The sequence below is a fragment of the Schistocerca nitens genome, chromosome 2 (assembly GCF_023898315.1).
Source record: "Schistocerca nitens isolate TAMUIC-IGC-003100 chromosome 2, iqSchNite1.1, whole genome shotgun sequence".
NCBI lineage: Eukaryota > Metazoa > Arthropoda > Insecta > Orthoptera > Acrididae > Schistocerca > Schistocerca nitens.
In genome coordinates, this window is record NC_064615.1 from 297738982 (window position 1) to 297758585 (window position 19604).

The following is a 19604-nucleotide window of genomic DNA, read 5'->3' on the forward strand; positions in this document are numbered from 1 at the left end:
GTTTCAGGGAGAGCATAAGGGAACAACTGTCACAAATGGGGGAAAGAAATACAGTAGAAGAAGAATGGGTAGCTCTGAGGGATGAAGTAGTGAAGGCAGCAGAGGATCAAGTAGGCAAAAAGACGACGGCTAGTAGAAATCCTTGGGTAACAGAAGAAATATTGAATTTAATTGATGAAAGGAGAAAATATAAAAATGCAGTAAATGAAGCATGCAAAAAGGAATACAAACGTCTCAAAAATGAGATTGACAGGAAGTGCAAAATGGCTAAGCAGGGATGGCTAGAGGACAAATGTAAGGATGTAGAGGCTTATCTCACTAGGGGTAAGATAGATACTGCCTACAGGAAAATTGAAGAGTCCTTTGGAGAAAAGAGAACCACTTGTATGAATATCAAGAGCTCAGATGGAAACCCAGTTCTAAGCAAAGAAGGGAAAGCAGAAAGGTGGAAGGAGTATATGGAGGGTCTATACAATTGTACTTAAGGACAATATTCTGGAAATGGAAGAGAATGTAGATGAAGACGAAATGGGAGATACAATACTGCGTGAAGAGTTTGACAGAGCACTGAAAGACCTGAGTTGAAACAAGGCCCCAGGAGTAGACAACATTTCATTAGAACTACTGACGGCCTTGGGAGAGCCAGTCCTGACAAAACTCTACCATCTGGTGAGCAAGCTGTATGAGACAGGCGAAATACCCTCAGACTTCAAGAAGAATATAATAATTCCAATTCCAAAGAAAGCAGGTGTTGACAGATGTGAAAATTAGCGAACAATCAGTTTAATAAGCCACAGTTGCAAAATACTAATGCGAATTCTTTACAGAAGAATGGAAAAACTAGTAGAAGCCAACCTTGGGGAAGATCAGTTTGGATTCCGTAGAAATATTGGAACACATGAGGCAATACTGGCCTTACGACTTATCTTACAAGAAAGATTAAGGAAAGGCAAACCTACATCTCTAGCATTTGTAGACTTAGAGAAAGCTTTTGACAATGTTGACTGGAATACTCTCTTTCAAATTCTAAAGGTGGCAGGGGTAAAATACAGGGAGCGAAAGGCTATTTACAATTTGTACAGAAACCAGATGGCAGTTATAAGAGTCGAGGGACATGAAAGGGAAGCAGCGGTTGGAAAGGGAGTGAGACAGGGTTGTAGGCTCTCCCCGATGTTATTCAATCTGTATATTGAGCAAGCAGTAAAGGATACAAAAGAAAAACTTGGAGTAGGTATTAAAATCTATGGAGGATATAAGATGAACATCAACAAAAGCAAAACGAAGATAGTGGAATGTAGTCTAATGAAATTAGGCGATGCTGAGGGAAATAGATTAGGAAATGAGACAAAGTAGTAAATGAGTTTTTCTATTTGGGGAGCAAAATAACTGATGATGGTCAAAATAGAGAGGATATAAAATGTAGACTGGCAATGGCAAGGAAAGCTCTTCTGAGGAAGAGAAATTTGTTAACATCGAGTATAGATTTAAGTGTCAGGAAGTCGTTTCTGAAAGTATTTGTATGGAGTGTAGCCATGTATGGACATGAAACATGGACGATAAATAGTTTGGACAAGAAGAAAATAAAAGCTTTCGAAATGTGGTGCTACAGAAGAATGCTGAAGATTAGATGGGTAGATCACATAACTAATGAGGAGGTATTGATTAAAATTGGGGAGAAGAGGAGTTTGTGGCACAACTTCACAAGAAGAAGGGACCGGTTGGTAGGACATGTTCTGAGGCATCAAGGGATCACAAATTTAGCATTGGAGGGCAGTGTGGAGGGTAAAAATCATAGAGGGAGACCAAGAGATGAATACACTAAACAGATTCAGAAGGACGTAGGTTGCAGTAAGTACTGGGAGATGAAGAAGCTTGCACAGGATAGAGTAGGATGGAGAGCTGCATCAAAACAGTCTCAGGACTGAAGACCACAACAACAACAACAACAACAACAACATCTGTATAGACACCTTTTATTAACCTGACACGTTCCACATCATTATGAAGTGTCGTATTCATGATCTATGGAACAAGTAATAATCTAATCTAATCCAATGGGATCTCACACTTACATGGCAGATGCTCTATCCGACTGAGCCACTGAGGACACAGAGGATAGTGCAACTGCAGGGACTTATTTCTGGCACACTCCCCATGAGACCCACATTTCTAACTTACAGTCCACACACTACATTTGTAGTGCCCCTGCCCACTATGTTCATTACTCGCGGCAGTCAATCTACCGATTCCCGGAAGAGTTCGAGCAATGTGAGTGCATCCGCACTGAAGAAGATCATCAGCCGGTATGCCTTATCTATATGAAGATGGTATCTGTATTTTAGGACATGTCCGAAAGAACAGATACCATTGGTGATCTTGCAGCTCTCAAAGAATGATATTACAATGGAATCCAGACCATTAGCTGCTTACAGGTACTGATAAATATCAACGGAGACAGTTGAAGAAGTGTGCCTCGAATGGGACTTGAGACCAGGTTCTCCTGCTTACATGGCAGATGCTCTATCCGACAGAGCAGGAGATCCCGGGTTCGAGTCCCAGTGGTCGGGGCACACATTTTTCAACTGACCCCATTGATATTTATCAATGCCTGTAAGCAGCTAAAGGTCTGGATTTCATTATAATTTCATTCTTCAAGAGCTGCACAGACACCAGCTTCATATAGACAAGGCTTACCGGCCAATGATCGTCTTCAGCGCAGATGCACTCACATTGCCTGAACTCTTATAGGAATTGGTAGATTGACTGCCAGGAGTAATGAGTATGGTGAGCTGGGGCACTACAAATATAGTGTGTGGACAGAAAGTTGGAAAGTGTGGGTGTCACAGGAAGTGTGCCAGAGATAAGTCCCTACAGTCACACTATTGTCTGTGTACTTGGTGGCTCAGTCGGATAGAGTGTCTGCCATGTAAGCAGAAGATCCCAGGTTCGAATACTGGTCAGGGCACACATATTTCAACTGTCCCCGTTGATATTTATCAACGCCTGTAAGCAGCTAAAAGTCTGGATTTCATTACAATTTCATTAATTTCTACTGTCATCTCCTTCTGTAGGCAGCCACCATTCAGGCCCTGCTCACTGAAACATTAGCAACATGGTTAGCAGTAAATACTACTGCTAACAATCCAGCAGAGGCCAACTGCACAACCTTTTAAATGGCTCGTCTGCAAGGGGGTTTTTGTAGTGGACTGTTGCATTGTGCATTTAAGTAAGTGAATAATAATTTTAAGATAGCCTAAGAGGTCAGTCAGTGAAATACTGATATATAAGACAAGTGTAGATTAAGAAATGAAACTGAGAATTATGGCTATGATCCCTCACAGTACTGATGTTAGTTTAGCACATGTTTGTATTATACTGTTGCTTTATTCATAGAAAATTACTTTGCTATGAATGATGGTCCAACACATACTATGCACAATGGTCCAATTGGAATCTGAACCAGTTCTAGCAAAGCAGTTGCAGGCAAATAAACAGTTCACTACATCACAAACACTGACAAATCGAGGGCCAGCTTCCGAATAATGCTTCAGGCATGTTCCTACCTCGGAACTCAAACACTTGTGCTCCTCAGGCCTTTCTAGCCCACCTTGCCCACCACACAAAACTCCACAATCTCTGCCTTGCATCTCTGTCCTGTGTTTTGTCATATGACACTCTATCTAGTCATATTAATATCCATATGCCTGACCATCATTTGCTTACAAACACTTTTCACAGTATTCAAATACTTCAACCAAATACATTACACTATTCTGATCGCAGTTATTCCTATAATATACCATTATATTTTCTTGTTACAATTATTTTTATTTTAACACATTGCAAGAACCAGAACAGAAATTGCTCAAAACAACTACTTTATTCTTTCTTGCCTGTTTCACACTATTTTATTTGAATTCCTCTACAACTATTAATACATAAATAAATATAGAAAATTAAATATCAGTATAAATTGTCCAAGCAGAGGCTAGTGGCTTTATGTATTTGTGGATAATTCCATTTCAGGTACACAGTTTCACCTGTTATGTTACATCATGGAGATATTTCCAGGAAAGAATAACACCACCATTAAATGTAAGCTGTCATGGCATGTGTTGCCTAACTTATTGAATGTCCTTCATATTATGCACTTATGTCTTTATAATTAATGCATATCCTTCAGGTATCTATATGTTTTGATAGTAAAATCATTACCTGCTGAATCCACAGCATATCATCCTTCTCAAACTCTATGGGAGGGCGAATGGCATTAAGGACTTCCCGTATCTCACAAAAGCGTTCATGTGCTGCTGGGACTGGCTCTGCTTCTCGTATTGCCTGAAAGTAAACATTTTCTGTGTGATTGTGAAATATGGTTTTGTAAATTAAAAATCTGACAACATCTTCGATATTTCTGAGCAATCTAAAAAAAATGTTTTTTCTCTGATAGTCTAAATTTTCTTTTTCAAATTCAAATGAAGCATGAAATATAACTAAGCAGCAAATTTTCACGATTAATCCTGTATTAACATTATTCTGTTTGTGTAATTTTAAGATTACCAGTTTTGTTCACAAACAATCTGAAATTTTATGTTTGAACTAAATATGTAGATACTGTTTCTGAAAGTGAAGGTTCTGAGACATGGAATAAGTCAATGTACACATTAAGAAAGAAAGATGACATGAAGCTGTCGTAAACTAATTCTGTACAATAGTAATTACACTAAGCCCACCCCATTAGCTGTGTGGTCTAACACATTGCTTTCCTGGCAGGAAGGTACGCCAGACCCTGGCACGAATCCGCCTGGTGGATTAATGCCGAGGTCCAGTATGCCAGCCAGTCTGTGGATGGTTTTTAAGGTGGTTTTCTATCTGCCTTGGCAAATGTAGGCTGGTTCCCCTTATTCCGCCTCAGTCACACTATGTCAGTGATTGCTGCACAAACACTTTCTCCATGTACATGTACACCATAATTACTCTATCACGCAAACAATGGGGTTACACTCGTCTGGTGTGAGATGTTCCTGGGGGCAGGGGGTCCACTGGGGGCCAAACTGCACAATAACCCTGAGTTTGGTGTGAGGAGGTGGTGGGGTGAGTGGTCTGCTGTATCCTGTTGTGGGGCTGTGAACCACTGAGGGCTACAGAAGGGATAGAGCCTCTCCGTCATTGCTAGGTCCCCGGTTCCATACAATACAATACAACTACGCTAAACTTCTGTATGTTATATTTAAGCTAAAATAATCACAATTTTAAAAAAGATAATCCCTCATCAATACTAAATATTTATTTATTACTGTTTATTTATTTATTTAACCTGATCTGATTAGGGCCATCATGCCCTCCCTTGTATCAGGTTAGGGTGTTCACAGGGCCAGCTTCAGACCTGAAGCTGGCCCTGTTACCTTTATAAAAGCACAAGTTGTGCTGTAATGTTTACAGAAACTTGATTGGTATTCACCTAGTAGGTTGTTTGTGGTTAGGTTGTGTGTTAGCTGGTCATGGACTATTTATTTTACAGACTTGGATGGTTCAAGAAGAATGCAAATAAATCAGTAGTTAGAGGGCGCTGTGGCAATGTCCTTTTTTGCAGTGGCTTAACTAGTCCTTGTCCGCTTCCATAGCTGAGTGGTGAGTGCACCAGAATGCCATGCGAGGGGCCGGGGTTCGATTCCTGGCTGGGTCAGAGATTTTCTCCCCTCGGGGACTGAGTGTTGTGTTGTCTTCATAATCATATCATCCTCATCAACACACAAGTCACTGAAGTGGCATCAACTAAAAAGACTTGCATCAGGCAACTGGTCTACACAATGGGAGGACCAAGCCACATGACATTTTTTAACTAGTCACTGCTTTCAGGTCTCAGGTAATACACTTATGGTTAAGGAGTGGTTGAAGATATCTGCTACAGGGGGCAGTAGTGAGACGATAACAAGCTTGAACATTTGGACTGTGTTGCCACTGTGCCCAGCAGATGCTGATCTCATACAAATGATGGCTTTTTTAATGGTACTGTAAGTAATGTGCTTTAGATAGAATTTTTCACAGCTACAGTCATTTACCCCATGAAGTAATCACTGGTCTCTGCTTTGTTTGTGGTTCAATTGCAGTTGCAGATAGTGTAAAATACTGGTTCAGTTCTTCATCTGGGACAATGGGAACAGCTGGAGCTTTTACTACGCCTAAATCAAAACCATGTAGGTTTTCCCATGGGACAGCTGGACTATTTCTGTGGTCAGTATATGGGCATGCCTGAGTTTTGTATTTCTCATAGATTAATTGACTCTCTTCCACTTCTGCTTGCAAGCAATATAATTTTCAAGTGTGAGGTACAGTTTGCAGGTCTCATGTTCAGCATGTCTGAGATTCCTGAGCTGTTTTAGTTCTTCAGTTAGCCAAGATGCAGGTTTTCCTGGTTTTAGGTGGGCATATTTGGCACATAGTTGAGAAAGTTTGTTAGTAAATCCATGAAATTTTTTGTTTATTTCTGAGAAGGGAAAAGAAGACATGTCCCAAACTATTTCTTGCACCTCAATTGTAAGTTCAGATAAATCAATGCATCTGAAGTCTCAGTATGTAGTCATTTGTGGTTTCTTTATGGGGCATTCAAGTAAGTACATCATAAGAATTATGTCATTGGCACACATGTGAGGTATGAATTACTTTGTTTGGAGATTTAATTGTAAATATATCTATGAGGGCATGACTATTGTTTGTATGATGGATAAGAGCATGCTGAACGAGCAACAAGTTTGAAGAAGAAAGCACCTGCTTGAATTTCACATAGGAAGGGCTATTGCACAGAAAACTTATGTTAGTCTCACTAGCTACAATCATATGCTCATTTGTGAGGCAGGAAGCAAAAAGGGACCTCCTGCTGAAAATTTTCAATGTTGTGTTATTAATATTTTCAAATTAAGCACTAAATACTAAATAATTTGGTACAACAATCATTGCTTTACTCTTATTCCTTGTTTAAGTTACAGACATTTAAAGTTTGTTAAATGAAAATAAATGAAAAAGGTCATTTTGAGAAAAACTTATTCAAGAGTTCAAAGTAACACAGAACCTTTACATTTTACATGTAAGAAATTATTTTAATACCAAAATACAGCATTAAATGTTCTCTTTTCAGTAGTATAAAATGTGTTTCGCAACTCTTCAGTTTTACACCTTAAACTGAGCATTTTCGACTATTCCTTTATGGTCTCCGAAATGCTTGTGGATCATGAGACTCAGGATTGTCTGATGCAACACTGTTGGTTTCAGCAGCAGGTTCAAGCTCAACTTGAGAACATAAAATGTCTTTGAATTCATCTTTACAGTATGGTCTGATGTTTTTGAAGATGTATTCTTGATGCTTCCTTGTCATTCATCTGAAGTCACTTCATGAGGTTCATCTTCTAATGGGAATATTGGGTGCACGAACACATTCCTTCAATGTCAATTTTGCAATGCACTTTACCTTGGTTTTCTACAGTAAATTCACATTGATTGTACTGAGTTATAAGGGAACCTTTCTTGACACGATTGTTGTGAAAAAAATTTAATCAGTTGTTTATTTTTTCAAGAACTTCACCTTTTTCAGTTCCACCCATCACAGCAGAATTAATGTTAGTTGTTGGTGTTGATCTTTCATTGCAGTCACCCAAGTCTGGCAAAGACATAAGTTACTGTGAACTTTATTAAAAAAAAAAAAAAAAAAAAAGGTCCAAAGGCCCAATCACAAGCAAATTTTGTGCGGTTCACTGGAATGGATGAGACAAGGATATTTGGATATTTTTTCTTTTTTTTTACCCCATAAAGATGTTTTTGCTGTTCATTGCAACTGCCAGCACAGATAAATGTTTATTCTTCCAAACTGTTATTTTCTAAATGATGAAGAATGCTAATGATGAGATTAGCACCTTTCGTTGAACTGGCACTCTCAGGAATAAGATAGTTTATACATTTATTTGTGTGTATGTGTACTTGTTGTGTCATATCAAAACTGTAATGCAAAGAAGTTTTCTCACCATTTTCAATGTTTTCTCGAGTTTTACTTATGGTATTGTTATAATACATACTCTCCTCAGAACCAATCATTTGAAATTTTGTCTCTTCAGTAGTAAAAGCTATTTCTGCACTGAATGTAAAATGTTTTTGGCATAAAGCACATAAATCGGTTCTGGGTTTCATAACTACTGTATCAGGGCAAAAATCCCTGCAAATGTTGGAAAATATCTAGAAATGTACAGGTTTTTGCATTTATCCATAAAAGACACCACCTCCCTCTGTACCAATGTCCCTCCATATACATGATCTGTCTGCTGCTGAACATTTCCTCAGTCCCACCTCACCTGTTTCCAGACCTATTACATCTTCCTGCTCATCTTGATCAACTTTACACTTAACAACAACTACTTCACCTCTGAAGGCAGACATACAAACAGATCAGGGGTGTGGTCATGGGAACCTAGATGTCTCCTACCTGTGCCAACCTTTGCATGGGTCACTTGGAGAGGGCTTCCCTGCAATCCATAAGCCTTAAGTCCCTGGTCTATGTTAGATACACTGATGGCATCTTTGTCATATGGACTCACAGTGAGACTGACCTGTCAACATTCATGGAATCTTTAAATACATTCTTCCAATTAAATTTCACATGGTCCTATTCCGAATCCCATGCCACTTTCCTTGATGGTGATATCATCCTCACTGTAAGCCATCTACACACTGTTGTTCACATCAAACGTACAAACAAACAACAATACTTACATTTTGACAGTTGCCATCCTTTCCAAGTCAAATGTTCCCTCCCATACAGCCTTGCTATTCGAAGCAAATGTCTTTGTTCAGAAGCAGACTCTTTACAGCAATACACCACCATTCTCACCTCAACATTTAGAGGACATTATTACCCCACCAGCCTAGTTCAAAAGTAGATTTTCCGGGCCATCACATCCAGTCCTGGTACTGCTGACCCTCCAAAAAATGAGGCTGATTCCTCCAAAAAAACAAAACAAGTTAGGAGTATACCACTTGTCACTCAGTATTATCCTGGTCTTAAATGTATTAATCACCTACTTCAACAAGGGCATGACTTCCTGAAATCATGCCCCGAAAAGAGGTCCATTATGTCTGAGATTTTGCTCACCGCGCCTAGAATAGCTTTTCATTGTCCTCCCAATCTCCACAATATCGTTGTCAGACGGTATGCTCCTTCTGCACTCATCTCTCCACCCCATGGCTCCTACCCCTGTGACCATACCTGCTGCAAGACTTCCCCTATGCATCTTCCTACCACCACCTATACCAGTCGTGTAACATAGACTATGAAAGGAAGAACCATCTGTGAAATACCAGCTGTTATGTAAACACTGTTCTGCCTTTTACATCTGCATGACTACCACCAAGTTGTCAGCTACAATGAATGGGCACAAGAAGAGGGTGTATAATGGCAACATACAATATGCTGGTGCAGAGTGTACTCTATAATATGACAGTTGTGACCTCAGTGCCTGTTTCACCACACATGTCATCTGGATTCTCCCCCCAGACACCAGTTTCTCAGAACTCTACAGGTAGGAACTTGTGCTACAGCATGTCCTTGGTTCTCATCGCCCCCCTGACCTTATTTTACATTAATTTCTTCTGTCTGAGCATTTCTTCAGAGTACCTATTTCTTTCCTCCTTATCCCACCCAGTGAGCTCCCCTGACCCCGGGTTCTGTGTGACTTTTCTGAACCCTACCCCTTTTCCTAAACCTCACCAGTTCTTTTCCTTCACCATTCTTTCTCCTCTTCAACCCTTATGCCAGAAGGAGCCACTGCCTCCAAAAGCTTGCAGACATAATAACTTTTGTATGTCTGTTCTCCAGCCACGACTTGGTGAGTTGATTTTTTATCAATCCAGTTACATTATATTTTCAAAAACTTATTATTTTGTTGATGTGTAAAAGATGCTTTTTAAGTTTGATTGATTTTAACTTTTAACTCACTAGAATATAGTAGTTTTAAACTTGTTTTGAATACTGTGCTGCTCCTGCCAAGCAATATAATAGTATGCTGTTCTGCATAATTGTTTAGAAATTTTACTACAGGGTGTCCCAAACAAAACTGGTATGCCTTAAGCACCGGTTAATCATCTCTAGTCAAATTGCTTGTGATATGGCACACTGTATCAAAATCCCCATAACACCACTTCCAGCATCTTTTATAAACAAGTAATTACATGTTTTTAACATTACTATAATCTATCCTTTTTTAGTTAGTTCACTGAATCTTAGGTGTTCTGGTTTTTTGTGGGCACCATGTATAAATGCAATGTCCGAAAAAGATGTTACACTATTTTTCAGTTTCCCTGTATTTCCATGCAATTTTGCAATCAATCCTGTAGTGTTATACAGTTGTGTAAGACATTTCAGCCTTTTAATTTTCATCTGATGGCCAAACATATAGGTGGTTTTGCAGACTATCCTACCTTTAATTATGTTATGGATTCATGCACTTTTCCTTTCTGTGGTTTTTTTCTTCAAACTAGATATTAATGTAGAATTTGAGGTCAGACAGCATAGTTGACCTTAAATGACTTGATCTAATGTGTTAAAATTGCCATGGTAATGATCATTTCAGCGCACTTACAAAATATCATTATCAGAAGGTAAGTGAGAACTTTCTTTACATCTGAAGCCAGTTTCTAGAAAATTTACTACGAGGCTATGATTGTTTACAACATCCAACCTATCACCTAAATCAACACAGTTATCAATTGTGACCAGGTTTTTCCCCAGCATCATTCTCATCAATTACCACCTGAACATCATGACTTCTTTCTATTTCAACTATAATATCACCAATATTAACAACACTGTTGAAATTACTTACTAAGAGTTCATCCACATTTGGAATGTTTTTTAACAAAGAAGTTTCTGAAAGGTAAACTGAGTCTTCTTGTTCATGCAAATCTTCATCTTCACTTGATGCATCACTGCTTAAACTGTTTTCCGAAAAAACAATCTGAATACACCTTATTATCTTCATCACTGATATTATTGTAATTATTGAAACCTATATTATTTAATATGTCTGAAACTTTATCAACTCATTTCTACTAGACATGCATCAATTAGTCATAGGTAGACACATAAAACTTCATAATCATTTTTAATTTTAACTAGCCACTCAACAAACAAGTCAGAAACAAATGCAATCAGGTCTGTTGCTCTGCTAATTGATTTGCAATTGTTTACATCGTTACCAATACTTGCAAACAAAAGCTAAATACAGTACACTAAATGTTTAAAATAAATAACCATTTATAATAACTCTTAAAAAGAAATGCACATAACTAGTGTTCAAATATCAGCAATATTACTGACTTTTTAACCTACAGAGGAAAAAGAACTTGTAGCTGGGGCAGACTTTATTGTTATCAGGAAACTTTGTTCTGTTGACAGAAGCCAGCAATAGTTTCCTCAATTGCACTAGCATTCAGGAGAGAATAGTTTTCAAAGTGATGTGTATAAGCCAAGCGCATTAATGAAAAGAGACCTCTTGTTGGCACGTGTTATTTCTCCTTAAGCAACAAGAGGTACCTTTTTCTAGGCTCGACATTCCCTACTCTTATGATGGATTTGAGTGTTTTATCTATTCGGAATTGTTTTATTATTGATTGTAGGTTGTAGAGGACAAAGTAAACTGTATTAGGCCTAAATTGAAAAAAAGGAATTGATAGCTTTGAGGCAAACCACTTTTTTCGACGATGCTGAACTACTGATTTTGCCAACAGGAGGCCCCATTTTGCTTTCCGCTTCACATATGATGATTTGAGATCAGAAAGAGCAGTTTCAAAGCAAGCAACCCACCTACTTTAGTAGGTTTGTTGAGGACACATATCAGGCACTTTCTGTTAAGGGATTTGATCTCTCTGAACATATATTCCACTTGTTTATCTCCATCATTGTTGGATGCATGTAGTAGCACAGTAGCTGATAAATCAGAGTGTATGTACACCCATACTCCATTCCCTCATCAGTTACATCTGTCATGTCTTAGAAAGATGAAGCTGTCTGGATTAACTGAACTCGTGGGATTATTTGGTTTGAGCCAGTCTCCAACAGAAGCATTACATGAATGGCAATGTCTTAAAATTGATGATGACAGAGACAGGACATTTGCATGTGCAATATAGAGCTTTCTTGCATTTACTGTTTGCATAGTGCTGCTGATTTACTTCTACATCACTCAACCGACAGCTATTACAGAATAACAGGTATCTGTATGTTGTAAGACTCAACATGTGTTTACAATGAAAACCGAAACTTCTGTGTAGTTACTGAGAATCTTCAGTACCTGAATCAAGATAATTTTGAGAAGTAGTACTTAATAACAAATGTTTTATGTGAATGTAGTCAATATAGTCCAGTTTTAATTAGGTGAAGGTCAACTACTTATAACAGCCAACATAACGACACAAAGTGAAGTGCAGACTAGGAAAACATTTATGTCGTCACAGAGAACAGTTCTACAAGGAAAAAGTAAAAGAACTGGAGTGAGGTAAAGAAGGCATTGGATATAAAAATTCAGTTTAATGCATTTTTTAAGTTAAATGGGAGTTGTTTATATGACAATTGTGAAATCAAAAAGGTATCATGTTTCAGGAATAAAGAACTATAAAAAATGTTCATGACAAGCACAGATGTGTAACTGATTCCATATTATCAAAAGTATTGTCCTTTATTGGGGTAAGTTATAAAAAATAACCCAGTAAACTTGCATGTTGCAACAGAAATTAATAACTCCAAAAATATACTCAAAACAATCTGGAAAGTTTTTAGAGATGAAACTGGGAAGTCTATCAGTGAACATAAAGATGATAGAGTAATTAAAGACAATGATCAAATGACCTACAAGAATGGTTCCTAAACGTCTTTCATTCCCAGCACTCTTAAAATATGGCATTGTTTCCACACCACTCTAAGTCGAAGTCACTGGTCTACATAATCAAGTTGCCATGGTTAGGTTAGTTTAAAAACATGTTAATAAATGTAACACATATTTTGAATTCACGTGCTATTTATTGGACAGGTTTATCATTATTATGATGAATAGGATGGATGAGCTTATCCACTACCCAACTTTTCAGATCTAGGAATCAAACTGTAAACAGCTATCCTTATTTTCTGCTCCACATTCGTTTTGAACAACATTTACTCTTTATTACAGTAACTACTGAAAGCCCAGTTTCACACAAATAGGATGTTGTAAATTGATTTAATATTCACTGATATTTACCACTGATTAGAAGATATTCACCTTTTACTGATACAAAAAATCAATAAGTTCCATGCTGCTAGTTTATGTCTTCAATGTACTCTTGTATGACAACTAGAAAAGATTTTCTTCTTCTAGAGGCAGATCATTCCACGTTAAAAGGTCCAGTTTTAGAGATGGTCCCCACTCACCATCACAGATTTTGTTCAAACTTGATTTTCAAGTTTGCTAACCTACAGCAGCAAGTTTTAATATTTTGTGAGTAGTGGCCTTTTACATGAAAGGTGCACATGTCTCACAATGACATTTCAAAAATTTTAGCCATATTTGAAGAGGTGTATTTGCTTGTATGAATGTGTATGAGTTTTTCTTTTCTGAAGAAGGCTTTGGCTGAAAGCTTATATGTAGCAGTCTTTCGGTTGGGCCTGTCTGCAACTCACCAGGTTATTTTTATGGTGAGTAGCAATGTATGCTTTTTAAAATATTATTGATATTCCAATTTGGACTTTTCATTGTTTGTCTACTATCTAAAACATGTTTTCTGAATTTATCTTTCAGTTTCAATTTTTATGATGAAAAGTGCATTAAATGTGGTGTGGATGTAAACATTAGGCTATGCTACAGATCTGTTTGTTACCCCAAGCATTATCTGGCATTCACATTCACTGGCTTTGTCGACTCACAACTGAATTATCACCTTCTAACCTAGCCTAGAGCTTGAGCTGTGCTAAAGATTGGTCTGTCACCACAACCAAGTTTTAAGGGGGATCCAGTATCACACTCTAGCTGCTTCAAGTATCAGAAACATGTTTTTTTTATGTAGTCATTAGTTATAGTAGAATTAAAGGCTTGTGTTGGTTCAAGGTAGCTTTTGCCTCTATAAGTTAGCAAAAAACTGTCATCACCATCAACAAAAGCCACACCCAATAGCCATACAAATCCCACCATGGCTTTGGAACTTTTTCCAGTTTCCCAAGTCTGTTGGTTGTTATTGGGCTGTTAAATGTGGGTTCCTTAAACAGGTTCTGAAGCCTTTAGGGAATTCAGCAGAGTTTCCCAAGCCTCATATTTGGACGTTTTTATGATTTCCGAGCAACATACTGGCATCCATTAAAAAAACTGCTTTAGTGCTGCAATGATTTAAATTTTTCATCAACTTTAATAATGAACGTTCTGGAAACTGTATTGTCAACCCTCTGTTGTTGTAGAGGGCACCAATAATACGTGATAACCTGCTCATCATGGATCCAGCATGTAGCCTTTCAAATTGCTCTGTGAAACAATCTCCAAAGACCACAAGGATGCCTGAAATTTATGAGTGCATCATAACCCCCAAACTAAATTTCACTAACATTGCCAACCTATCAGCTGCTTATCAATTTACCTTCCATTAGGTATGGGGGTGCACTCAATGACTGTGATATGACTTTCAAATGACAGAGCACAGCAGTCAGTCATACTTTTGTTTCAGGTTTTGCTAGGCAAATCTAGATTTTGGCTATTGTGTAGCCATTATAAATGTACTATTTCATAGTATCAATGCATGTCCTAGTACATCAGTCTAAAGCTGCAAAAGAGGTGTTTGGGTTCTGTTTACTATACATCAAACCAGTAATACCATGAAGCGGGAACTGGTAATACCATTAAGCAGGAATGTATTTTCTCTTCAAAATTATTTTATTCCTTATTTTGTAGCTTTCAAAAATTAACACACTTATAGACACTAACTGCTTTACAACTACACCACAACTGCCTCCCACCAAAATGTAACACATACTCTTAAGTGAACACGAATAAAGATATATCCTGTACATGTGCAGGGAGAGGGAAGAAGGTTGCTGCATCCAGCTTATGACGACAACCTATATGGGGTCAAGCAGTCAGGACTTACGAGTGGGCATCCAGGGCTTTCATTAAATGACAAAATAGGAAAGAAAGAGAATATATTTCAGTGTATGGAATCTAAAGGACACATGTGGGGACAAAGTTAGCAGGTTCAGGCCAGTCTAGGAGGACGAACAACTAAATAAGTGGGCAACAGAAGGGGAGGCGGTTCATGTTAATTTATGTTGAAGGCCGGTCACGGAGTGCACAGCCAGAGGCTCTGCCTCCCAAAAAAGATGTCTGTGCTAGTCAAAGTCAGCATCACAAGAAAGAGACGCAATTGTGTTTTGCACTGCAGAATCCTGCAGAGTCCACAAATGTGACCTGTATCCAACGCACACTATCAGCTAAAAATGATGGCATGAATTCGCTGTCAGTTTCAGCAGAGCGCTCAAGGTGCCTCTTGCCAGCAGCTTTAACCAGACAGAACTGCCTGAGTTCTAAAAAGACAGGCAACTTGTGTCATGTAGGCACAGCTGAAGTTGCTCTGGAAGAAAACTTGTAAAGACTTAACTGGGGGGTTTGAAATAATTTTTTTAAAATCAAATCCCTAAAATTCCTTGAATGGCTGCCACCCTCTACATTCCATTTCAGAGCACAAATATGTTCACGTGATTGATATAACTGATATCCTTAACCAAAGAATTACAATTTGAATAATAAGTCTTCTATTGATTTTATCTTTTTGGACATTTATGGAAAACAATACATATGTTACTGTATCTAACGACAGTATTCACAACTTCACAAGAGAAAAAAATTGTGTGGTGCATTAGAAATATGAAAATAATTATGTTTCCCATAAACCAGTAATTTTGTCAGCATTGTGTTTCATCAATGTACATTTACATCAAAATTATAGAAAATATACAATTTGCATTTTTTATCTCTTTGGATCACGTTCTAAGTGACAATATATCAGGTTCTATAATACTTGATGAAAGAAAGAGGTGAGTTCACTGATAGCTAAGATTTATTTTTTCAGATTTGTCACTTTTTCCGTTGACCCAACGTGTTACCACTCTTTTTGTTCCAACACCACCACCACCATGGCTACCATAACATTTCACAATGACTAGAAGCAAGTTGTCATTATTCATCTTGCCTGTGCCAACGCCAAGCAATGCAGGGTCAGCCGCCAAGTGGTGGCACAATGACACATCAGAAGACAGCCCCGCCTCAGCACCTGTGCCATTGACAGCCAGTGCCACCTCAAGACATTGAGCAATAAACAAACTTCATTTAACTCTGGAGCAGAACAGACTCTCTTTCATTTGCCTATTGTATTGGCTTGTAGTTCTTGAGTTCTGCTCTTGCGACGAATTGTGTTCGTATCCTGACCTTGGCCTGGCTTTGCGTTCTGGTGTTGTATGAATTATCAGAACTGTGTTCACATTGAAACGCTTAGAACTTTGTGTGGAATAACAACACAAGTGGCTGTGAGGGTGACTGGACTCACTACATATATTTCTTGCCAATCTGATGATGACGTCTAGTGGATCCTTTGAGGTGATTCTTGAAAGTTTGCTGCAGCAGCAGCAGCAGCTGGAAAGCCAGAAAGCCAATGTTGTTTGAAATGCAACAGGAGGAACACACAGCCATGTTAGACACTATGCTGACAGGATCAGCCCATCTGCCCCCCTCCCCCCTCTGCCCCCATGCTGAGTTTACAAATGACTGGGAGGCAGACAAGGCTCTATCCTACAACTTCTATTATTCCTTCATTACACTGATGATGCAAATGCCTTTATAAAGGCAAGTGAGTAAATAAATAAATAATTTGCAGATGACATCAGCATTTTAACAACAGCTGTAAACAAAATGTTTATGAAATCAGCAATAGATACTTCATAGTCTCTGGTTACTAGCTGTCCTTAAAATAATAATAATAATAATAATAATAATAATAATAATAATAATAATAAATAAAGAAAGAAAGAAAAAGCTATCTTTGTGAATTTCCTGTGTTCCTCACTTCTACAAAAAATTTATACAATATCATGTCTTAACAATATATCACTGAAACCGGTTAGGGCTAATAAAAGTAAAGTTCTAGGAATATGGCTATCAAACAATTTAAAATGAGACTGTTATGTGAACACTCTTGAAACAAAGCCTCCAAATTGTGCTCTTCATATACTAAATCAAAGTGCAAGCAGGTCAAGAGTGGCTCAGATATATCCTGTGCACTTCCATTCATTACTTCAGTATGGACTAATATTATGGGGAAATGCAGCCACCTGCATCAAAATCTTTAGAATGCATAAAAAAGCAGTCAGAGCTACCTGAAGCTCAAAGAAACTGGAAACATGCAGATCATAATTCATTCAGCTGAAAATAATAAGCCTACCAAGTCATCACACATATGTAACCCTGCTTGCAAAAGACAAACTTTAAAATAGAACTGGGGACCTACAACAAAATAAACATGTCTGCAACCACAACACAAGAACCATCTGTTAATAGCAGATGTGGCAGTTTATAGCACTATTCTGTCAGAAACTGTTTCACACATGACTGTTATTTTATTCAACAGCTTACCTAGTGTGATTCTTGAGCTTTCCCTGGAGTAATGAGTATGCCATGAAATTTCAGGACTGCAGGTGGATGGCACTGATATCCTGTCACAATATTTCAGCTAAAAACCATTTAGCTATCTTCAGGTGAGTGTGGTAAGATGTCATCCAGTTGCAATTCCGAAATTTCACAGGGTAGCCTACATAGTAATTTAAAGTAACAGTCACATAAAAATACCTTTAAACATAACATTGCGCCATTTTTGATGAAACAATGCTTTCACTCAGTAAAATAATTCATGTATTTTTGAATCTGTAATTATGATATTTCTACCATTTAAATTGTGTTGTAATTAATGATGTTAATTTATGTATGGTCTCTCTCTCTGTTTTGACTTGTCAGTACACTACTGAAGCATGTAAACAGAATGGACCAATAAATGACTGATAACGATGACGAAGAACAATCAGAAATACGGTATGTATGCAATGGGTGACCACCTAGGGCAAGTGGGTCAATATCTGGCTGTGGGAGGAGAAATGAAAGATCTTGAGAGAGATCTGGGGCACAAAAGCAAGGTAAAGTCTAGATACATAGATCAAGGCAGGTGCTGTATGAGAGTGTTGAAACAGTTTCAACCTTCATAAGTATGAGAAACCAGATTTTCTGGGTACATCATGAGGATACAGGGCAACATGTTGATCAAGATGGTGGAAGACATGCTTTATAGGGAACAAATGAATGAAAGACGTCAGAGGACATTGGAAAACAATTGGAATTGATAAAAATCCGTACGGAGCACTGCAGGGTAGGAATCCAGTGGAAGGCCATATGTGGTCTGATACTGGAATAAAAGTTAAGATCATGGAAGCAGAGAGTACCAGGGCAGTACCAGGGCAAGAGAATGAAGAGATATTGGGAAAAAAAAGGACGAACTGAAAAGGTCTAGCATGATGCTAAGGAGCCGGCACGAACAAAAAAGAAATAGAAGGAAATTAACGTTGCATGAGTCATCCGTGATGTGACACTATTTCTGCTGGAAACGATTGGGTCATTTCAGTCAAACAGCAAAAAGATACCTGAATATCATTTTTCCTAAAAGCCTTTACTCTCCTACAAAAATGCCCTTTCAATGTCGCATTAGCGTCCCACTCATGAGTCAACTTTCCAAATCTAGCCTGTTTGAAAGATATGGTTTCTACTTGCTTCTTTCTTCCCACAACGATAAGCACTTCGTTGTGTAACCTACCCGCAGATTTCGTCAACTGAAAAGCTGCAGCTTGACTTTCCCAAACGAATTTCGTGAACAGCAAAACTAAATCAGGAAACATGCACTCGTGTTTGAAGAAACTGCCGGTATGTCACGAAACGTGAATGGGTGTGTTCAGTACGATATTTGTTTTTAAACAAACTGTCGCCTAGTATTTGTTGGTTTGATTGACAAAAGTTTACCCTGTCTGCTGGTGTTTCAGTAACGACGTACGGTTCATCATATTTCAGCAGCAACTGTGGCACTGGCTCAAACATTTGTTACGAATAAAACTCCAGTTCCTTCGAATCACGCACTAGGCCAAAGCCAATTTCAGTTGTCATCTATGACCGCGTCCGCTGTTCAAACAATGGAAAGAACATTACAGATAAAACACACTGCGAGTATCGAAAACAAATAGAAATATGTGGCGGAGGAGAAAAACGAAACAGTTTTCATTTCGTCTCTTACCGTATACTCATCTTCTACAAATTCTCCTTCGGTTTGTGTCTTACATCATTAAAAACAATACGTGACACAAAGTTGACTTTGCTATTCGTTTACAAATACTTAAATAACCTGTTTCAATCTAAACTGACTGTCAAACGTTCTGAAGCCTAGTTACAAATTGCATTCAAATACTACGCGCAAAGGTCCGGTTCTTCGTCTATGTAAATAATGGAGAAAATTAACTGAAATGA

The 19604-nt window shown here is 38.1% G+C and overlaps 1 protein-coding gene across 1 annotated transcript in view; it reads right to left on the bottom strand.

Annotated features, from left to right (window-relative positions):
* The window catches only part of LOC126234377 (33 kDa inner dynein arm light chain, axonemal-like), a 129123-nt gene extending 109906 nt beyond the window's left edge, over positions 1-19217 (bottom strand). The window contains exons 1-2 of the mRNA XM_049943063.1: positions 19107-19217; positions 4216-4338 (exon numbers count right to left, since the gene is read on the bottom strand). Of these exons, the coding sequence (XP_049799020.1) occupies positions 4216-4338; positions 19107-19181 (198 nt within the window). The 5' untranslated portion in view covers positions 19182-19217. The remainder of the gene's footprint in view (positions 1-4215; positions 4339-19106) is intronic.
* Between the last annotated feature and the right edge of the window lie 387 nt (positions 19218-19604).